The 8,525-nt window shown below is 42.1% G+C and overlaps 1 protein-coding gene across 2 annotated transcripts in view; it reads left to right on the top strand.

Moving 5' to 3' along the window:
- The first annotated feature begins 1,293 nt into the window (after window positions 1–1,293).
- Window positions 1,294–8,525, top strand: part of il16 (interleukin 16) — a 62,842-nt gene continuing 55,610 nt past the window's right edge. For both annotated transcript variants that reach the window (XM_071400853.1, XM_071400852.1), the window contains exon 1: window positions 1,294–1,739. In XM_071400853.1, the coding sequence (XP_071256954.1) occupies window positions 1,724–1,739 (16 nt within the window). In that variant the 5' untranslated portion in view covers window positions 1,294–1,723. The remainder of the gene's footprint in view (window positions 1,740–8,525) is intronic.

Here is an 8,525-nt window from a genome sequence, read left to right as displayed (position 1 = left end):
AGAACTGTATGTCTTTAACTGTTTTGATCAGTACTATTAGAACGACATGTCTTTAACGGTTTTGATCAGTACTGTTAGAACGACATGTCTTTAACGGTTTTGATCAGTACTGTTAGAACGGCATGTCTTTAACGGTTTTGATCAGTACTATTAGAACTGTATGTCTTTAACGGTTTTGATCAGTACTGTTAGAACTGCATGTCTTTAACGGTTTTGATCAGTACTGTTAGAACTGCATGTCTTTAACGGTTTTGATCAGTACTATTAGAATTGCATGTCTTTAACGGTTTTGATCAGTATTGTTAGAACGGCATGTCTTTAACTGTTTTGATCAGTACTGTTAGAACTGTATGTCTTTAACGGTTTTGATCAGTACTATTAGAACTGTATGTCTTTAACGGTTTTGATCAGTATTGTTAGAACGGCATGTCTTTAACGGTTTTGATCAGTACTGTTAGAACTGTATGTCTTTAACGGTTTTGATCAGTACTATTAGAATTGCATGTCTTTAACGGTTTTGATCAGTATTGTTAGAACGGCATGTCTTTAACTGTTTTGATCAGTACTGTTAGAACGGCATGTCTTTAACTGTTTTGATCAGTACTGTTAGAACGGCATGTCTTTAACTGTTTTGATCAGTACTGTTAGAACGGCATGTCTTTAACGGTTTTGATCAGTACTGTTAGAACGGCATGTCTTTAACGGTTTTGATCAGTACTATTAGAACTGTATGTCTTTAACGGTTTTGATCAGTACTATTAGAACTGTGTACATCTTTCCCTCACCAGGATGACTCTATAACTCTCCCTCTGTAGGACTTTTCTGAGCATACGTTTCTCTAACCAGATCTACTCTATGCATATCTTTCCGTTACTAGAACTAGACTTTATAAAGTGGTTCCTGAAAGGAACATGTTGGCTATATAGCGTCTATTCATCCTTAGAGCCACGTAAAGTATACCCAAACAGACATTGGCTGATCCAACTACACACACACACACACACACACACACGCACAATCCCCTCCCCAAACACACCCACACACAGTCGGTGAAGACTGCAGCATTGTGCGACACAGAGTAGGTGTGAGGTCAGACAGTACTAAGTGCTCCCTCTCTGGATTTGGCTCACAGGAAAAGACCAATGATTTGGAGGACTGGAGCTCTGAGACAAGGTCTTGTGTCCTCTAGCCAGCTGGGAAAAGGAGGGAGGGCGGACGAGGAGGGAGAGACGGGAGGGAGGCTAGGAGGGAGGGCGGTAGTTACAAATGCCCAATCTAACTCACTAAAACTCTGACCATGCTTTTAGAGAAACGTCCGATCTGCTCTGTGGAGGAGAGAAGTATTAAACAGAGGTAAACAGCTTAAGGTAAAAATCCTTAGGCACAGATCTAGGATCAACTTTGATTTCTAACAAAAACTGACCTCAGATCAGTGTCTAGAAGCAACGTCTTCCTACTTTGAGATCTCATCTTTCTCTGGATTACTGGACAACTATAACTAACCCTGGGTTTGCCAATGTTAACCTTAATACAACTATAACTAACCCTGGGTTCGCTGGTGTTAACCCCTGGACAACTATAACTAACCCTGGGTTCGCTGGTGTTAACCCCTGGACAACTATAACTAACCCTGGGTTTGCTGGTGTTAACCCCTGGACAACTATAACTAACCCTGGGTTCGCTGGTGTTAACCCCTGGACAGCATGGCTGCTGTAGGAAAGAGATGATGATTGACTATGGTGAGTTTTTACCTCTCACGTTGTATACAAGGGTTGAATTGGGATATATTGATACTGTTCCCAAAATATGTATTTTTCCGTAATGATTTTTATGAATCAATTTCTATGAAATTCTTTGTTATTTACCATACTAAGGTGGTGTAAATGTTTTCCCATTACCCAAATTCAATTGAATAACTCCTTCGTGGAAAGACGGATGTTGTCTGTTTTACAAAGAATATTAACAGAGAATACTGTCCATATCATATTGTAATTCACACAGCAATATCATACTGGTAATGTGTGATTCTTTAAGTTATGACTTAAGTCTATGTATTGAAGATACATCACCAATATGATATTGCTGTGTGAATTACGGAAGAGCTTTGAATCTGTTACTCAGGTAGAGCTTTGCATCTATTCCACGGGGTCCTGGGATCCATAAAATACTTTGGATGATATTTTGCAACCATCAAAATTGGTTGCAGAGCAGTTCAATGGTGCACTTGTTGGCCTTGAGAGATGGATGTGTGTATACAAGCATGCACACGCACACACACACGCACACACAGACACACGCACACATGCACACACACAGTCTTGTTCAGCTAACCTTGTTGGGACACATAATTCAGTCCCACCTAGCTCCTAACCCAATTCATCAGATTTATGTTTGTTTACTATTCTTGTGGACACACGCACGCACGCACGCACGCACGCACGCACGCACGCACGCACGCACGCACGCACGCACGCACGCACGCACGCACGCACGCACGCACGCACACACACACACACACACACACACACACACACACACACACACACACACACACACACACACACACAAACACACTGAGTGGACCAATTATGTAACACTGTGTGTCCAGCAGCTCGAAGACATATTTAAAAACACAAATAGCCAAGTGAATACAGGGGTGTATGGGCAAGGTTTCCTCTTTGGCTAACACACAGGGTTTTGGCCCGAAGAATGCTAGCCCATGCTAGCCACAGACTGGACACTCTGGTTATACACTGCATACTTAGCATTCCACATAAACACACAACGCAACTTAAATTGACAGTTATCCAGACTGAATTTAAAGGAAAACTCCACCCCAAAACTATATTTTGGTATTTGTTTCATTAGTCCATTGTTGATATTGTCCCAAAATGTCAGCAATAAAGTTTTCAAGATATATCAAAATCTTATCTTGAAAACTGTATTGCTGACATGCAAAACACTTTGGGACTATATTAACAATGGACTAATGAAACAAATACAAAAATATAGTTTTGGGGTGGAATTGTCCTTTCAGTAAACATCCAGAAATTATGACATTAAAGGGCTATCTAGGATTCCTACATCACAGTTTTAATAGTTGACCTGAGCTCATGGCATGTACTGGTTATATTCTTCAAGAATCAACAGCTATTTATCATTCATTTAAAAGTCAAAAAATGGATGTGACAATCCTAGATTGCTCCTTTAAATGTGGAGTTCATTCTAATCCAACCAAATCCAGCTACAGGATGTGAATACATTCATTATCCATGATTGAGTGACTTGACAGAAGGCACTGTAAAGTTATCGAAAATTAAACAATGTTATGTTATGTCCTTTAACCAAAGCTGCCCTCTGTAGGAAAAAAGATCTCATGTAAATACGGAACAACACACACTTTGTTTGCCTCCCTCGTCTGCAGAGGTCCACCCCCCCCCTCCCTCGTCTGCAGAGGTCCTTCCCCCCTCCCTCGTCTGCAGAGGTCCATCAGGTCCTATTGCACCCAGTAATGACAGCTCCCTCGTCTGCAGAGGTCCACCCCCCCCCTCTCTCTCTGAATCATGTCCTATTGCACTCAGTAATGACAGCCCACCACTGCAGCTTATGGGCAGAATATGTGTTTTCTGTGAGAGCACTGGCATTCACGCATGCACGACTAGTGAGCGTGCACACACACACACACACACACACACACACACACACACACACACACACACACACACACACACACACACACACACACACACACACACACACACACACACACACACACACACACACACACACACACACACACACACACACACACACACACAAACAGCTTCATATACAGCCCTCTCTTTCTCTCTCTCTCTCTTCCCCATCCAAAGTTCTGAAAACAGTGTTACTGCTGTGTCCCATTACATCAATAGACTTTATTCATGGCAGAGGAAATTCCGAGTCACTCTGTAGTGCTGCTGTTCCATTGCTGGAAGAAGTGAACGTTCCTCCCTTAAGTCCTTTAAACAAGTGACCTTATACCAGAGGATTATACAAAACAGACCTATAAATACACACAGTCACAGTCACCAACTCTGTGCCTGGCAAGGGCCTAGAAATATAATGACTGGCATGGGTTCACTCAATATGGCCGCCGGTCCACCCATCATGGTACATTGGCTTTAATGAGACATGCTCTTCTAGTTATTCTATTTCTATGGGCCTAATAGCGCCAAGTGCTGGAGTATAGAACCGACTGAAAACCTGTCCAGTAGATGCTGAGTACCTAAATACTATGATGAGACGTGTATATTGCTTTTTCCTAAATGCATTTCTGGCAATGTGCTTAACAATAACCTGGGCCTGAGCCCTAAAGATATGATAGCAGTAGCAGCAGCAGTACAGGGGCTGCTATGGACAACCTCCCTTAGACTAACTAATAACCTGGGCCTGAGCCCTAAAGATATGATAGCAGTAGCAGCAGCAGCACAGGGGCTGCTATGGACAACCTCCCTTAGACTAACTAATAACCTGGGCCTGACCCCTAAAGATATGATAGCAGTAGCAGCAGCAGTACAGGGGCTGCTATGGACAACCTCCCTTAGACTAACTACCTTGAGAGGAACCAAGATCTAAAGAGCCCATCCTCCTCTTGTTTGGCAGGTATACAATCAGATAAAATTCTTACCAATTACGCTCATAATATATATATATTTTTTGTGTTTACACTTCACATACTAGTTTGTTATTAAGGCACATGAAAGATCACAAGAAGGAATTTCTGCAAAAAATGCATTTTGATGAAAACCCATTTTTTGAAACTTTCAAATGGCTGTCCTGTAAAGTAGTAACATCCGGCATCCGCCCCATTCGCATGCTGCGTCACAAATGTGTATGTGTATGTGTGTGTGTGTGTGTGTGTGTGTGTGTGTGCGTGTGCATGTGCGCATACGTGTGGGGTTTACTGTGCTCGCAAACCAACATGGGGAGAGAGATAGAGAGTGACCTAGAGAAGGGGGGAGGAGAGAGACAGATATATAGAAGGGGAGGAGAGAGAAGGGGGAGGAGAGAGAGAGACAGAGAGAGATAGAAAAGGGGAGGAGAGACAGAGGAGGGAGAGAGACAGAGAGAGACAGAGATAGAGAAGGGGAGGAGGTAGAGAGAGAGAGACAGAGAAAGGGGAGGAGAGAGAGACAGAGAAGGGGGAGGAGAGAGAGAGATAGAGAAAGGGAGGAGAGACAGAGGAGGGAGAGGAGAGAGAGTGAGATAGAGAGAGAGAGAGATTAGTCTGTGGCGACCTAAATGCCAGAACTGGACAGGAACCTGACACCCTCAGCACACAGGGGGACAAACACCTACCTGGAGGTGACAGCATTCCCTCCCCCATATGCCCACCTAGGCACAACTATGACAACATAACCAACAAAAACGGGTCACAACTCCTGCAGCTCTGTCGCACGCTGGGTATGTACATAGTCAATGGTAGGCTTCGAGGGGACTCCTATGGTAGGTACACCTATAGCTCATCTCTTGGCAGTAGCACTGTAGACTACTTTATCACTGACCTCAACCCAGAGTCTCTCAGAGCGTTCACAGTCAGCCCACTGACACCCCTATCAGACCACAGCAAAATCACAGTCTACTTGAACAGAGCAATACTCAATCATGAGGCATCAAAGCCAAAGGAACTGAGTAACATTAAGAAATGCTATAGATGGAAGGAATGCAGTTTGGAAACCTACCAAAAAACAATTAGGCAACAGCAAATTCAATCCCTTTTAGACAACTTCCTGGGTAAAACGTTCCACTGCAATAGTGAAGGTGTAAACTTTGCAGTAGAAAATCTTAACAGTATTTTTGACCTCTCAGCTTCCCTATCAAATCTAATAATCTCAAATAGAAAACCGAAGAAAATGAACAACAATGACAAATGGTTTGATAAAGAATGCAAAAATCTAAGAAATAAATTGAGAAACCTGTCCAACCAAAAACATAGAGACCCGGAAAACTTGAGTCTACGCCTTCACTATGGTGAATCACTAAAACAATACAGAAATACACTACGGAAAAAGAAGGAACAGCACGTCAGAAATCAGCTCAATGTAATTGAAGAATCCATAGACTCTAACCAATTCTGGGAAAATTGGAAAACACTAAACAAACAACAACACGAAGAATTATCTATCCAAAATGGAGATGTATGGGTAAACCACTTCTCCAATCTTTTTGGCTCTATAACAAAGAATAAAGAGCAAAAACATATACATGATCAAATACAAATCCTAGAATCAACTATTAAAGACTACCAGAACCCACTGGATTCTCCAATTACCTTGAATGAGTTACAGGACAAAATAAAAACCCTCCAACCCAAAAAGGCCTGTGGTGTTGATGGTATCCTTAATGAAATGATCAAATATACAGACAACAAATTCCAATTGGCTATACTAAAACTCTTTAACATCGTCCTTAGCTCTGGCATCTTCCCCAATATTTGGAACCAAGGACTGATCACCCCAATCCACAAAAGTGGAGACAAATTTGACCCCAATAACTACCGTGGAATATGCGTCAACAGTAACCTTGGGAAAATACTCTGCATTATCATTAACAGCAGACTCGTACATTTCCTCAATGAAAACAATGTACTGAGCAAATGTCAAATTGGCTTTTTACCAAATTACCGTACAACAGACCATGTATTCACCCTACACACCCTAATTGACAACCAAACAAACCAAAACAAAGGCAAAGTCTTCTCATGCTTTGTTGATTTCAAAAAAGCCTTCGACTCAATTTGGCATGAGGGTCTGCTATACAAATTGATGGAAAGTGGTGTTGGGGGTAAAACATACGACATTATAAAATCCATGTACACAAACAACAAGTGTGCGGTTAAAATTGGCAAAAGACACACACATTTCTTCTCACAGGGTCGTGGGGTGAGACAGGGATGCAGCATAAGCCCCACCCTCTTCAACATATATATCAATGAATTGGCGCGAGCATTAGAACAGTCTGCAGCACCCGGTCTCACCCTACTAGAATCCGAAGTCAAATGTCTACTGTTTGCTGATGATCTGGTGCTTCTGTCACCAACCAAGGAGGGCCTACAACAGCACCTAGATCTTCTGCACAGATTCTGTCAGACCTGGGCCCTGACAGTAAATCTCAGTAAGACCAAAATAATGGTGTTCCAAAAAAGGTCCAGTCGCCAGGACCACAAATTCCATCTAGACACCGTTGCCCTAGAGCACACAAAAAACTATACATACCTCGGCCTAAACATCAGCACCACAGGTAGCTTCCACAGAGCTGTGAACGATCTGAGAGACAAGGCAAGAAGGGCATTCTATGCCATCAAAAGGAACATAAATTTCAACATACCAATTAGGATCTGGCTAAAAATACTTGAATCAGTCATAGAGCCCATTGCCCTTTATGGTTGTGAGGTCTGGGGTCCGCTCACCAACCAAGATTTCACAAAATGGGACAAACACCAAATTGAGACTCTGCATGCAGAATTCTGCAAAAATATCCTCCGTGTACAACGTAGAACACCAAATAATGCATGCAGAGCAGAATTAGGCCGATACCCACTAATTATCAAAATCCAGAAAAGAGCCGTTAAATTCTACAACCACCTAAAAGGAAGCGATTCCCAAACCTTCCATAACAAAGCCATCACCTACAGAGAGATGAACCTGGAGAAGAGTCCCCTAAGCAAGCTGGTCCTAGGGCTCTGTTCACAAACACAAACACACCCCACAGAGCCCCAGGACAACAGCACAATTAGACCCAACCAAATCATGAGAAAACAAAAAGATAATTACTTGACACATTGGAAAGAATTAACAAAAAAACAGAGCAAACTAGAATGCTATTTGGCCCTAAACAGAGAGTACACAGTGGCAGAATACCTGACCACTGTGACTGACCCAAACTTAAGGAAAGCTTTGACTATGTACAGACTCAGTGAGCATAGCCTTGCTATTGAGAAAGGCCGCCGTAGGCAGACATGGCTCTCAAGAGAAGACAGGCTATGTGCTCACTGCCCACAAAATGAGGTGGAAACTGAGCTGCACTTCCTAACCTCCTGCCCAATGTATGACCATATTAGAGAGACATATTTCCCTCAGATTACACAGATCCACAAAGAATTTGAAAACAAATCCAATTTTGATAAACTCCCATATCTACTGGGTGAAATTCCACAGTGTGCCATCACAGCAGCAAGATTTGTGACCTGTTGCCACAAGAAAAGGGCAACCAGTGAAGAACAAACACCATTGTAAATACAACCCATATTTATGCTTATTTATTTTAACTTGTGTGCTTTAACCATTTGTACATTGTTACAACACTGTATATATATAATATGACATTTGTAATGTCTTTCTTGTTTTGAAACTTCTGTATGTGTAATGTTTACTGTTAATTTGTATTGTTTATTTCACTTTTGTGTATTATCTACCTCACTTGCTTTGGCAATGTTAACACATGTTTCCCATGCCAATAAAGCCCCTTGAATTGAATTGAATTGA

The sequence above is a fragment of the Salvelinus alpinus genome, chromosome 5 (genome assembly GCF_045679555.1).
Source record: "Salvelinus alpinus chromosome 5, SLU_Salpinus.1, whole genome shotgun sequence".
Taxonomy (NCBI): Eukaryota; Metazoa; Chordata; class Actinopteri; order Salmoniformes; family Salmonidae; genus Salvelinus; species Salvelinus alpinus.
The sequence above is the reverse complement of the archived record's forward strand: the minus strand, read 5'-3'. Positions and strand labels throughout refer to the sequence as shown.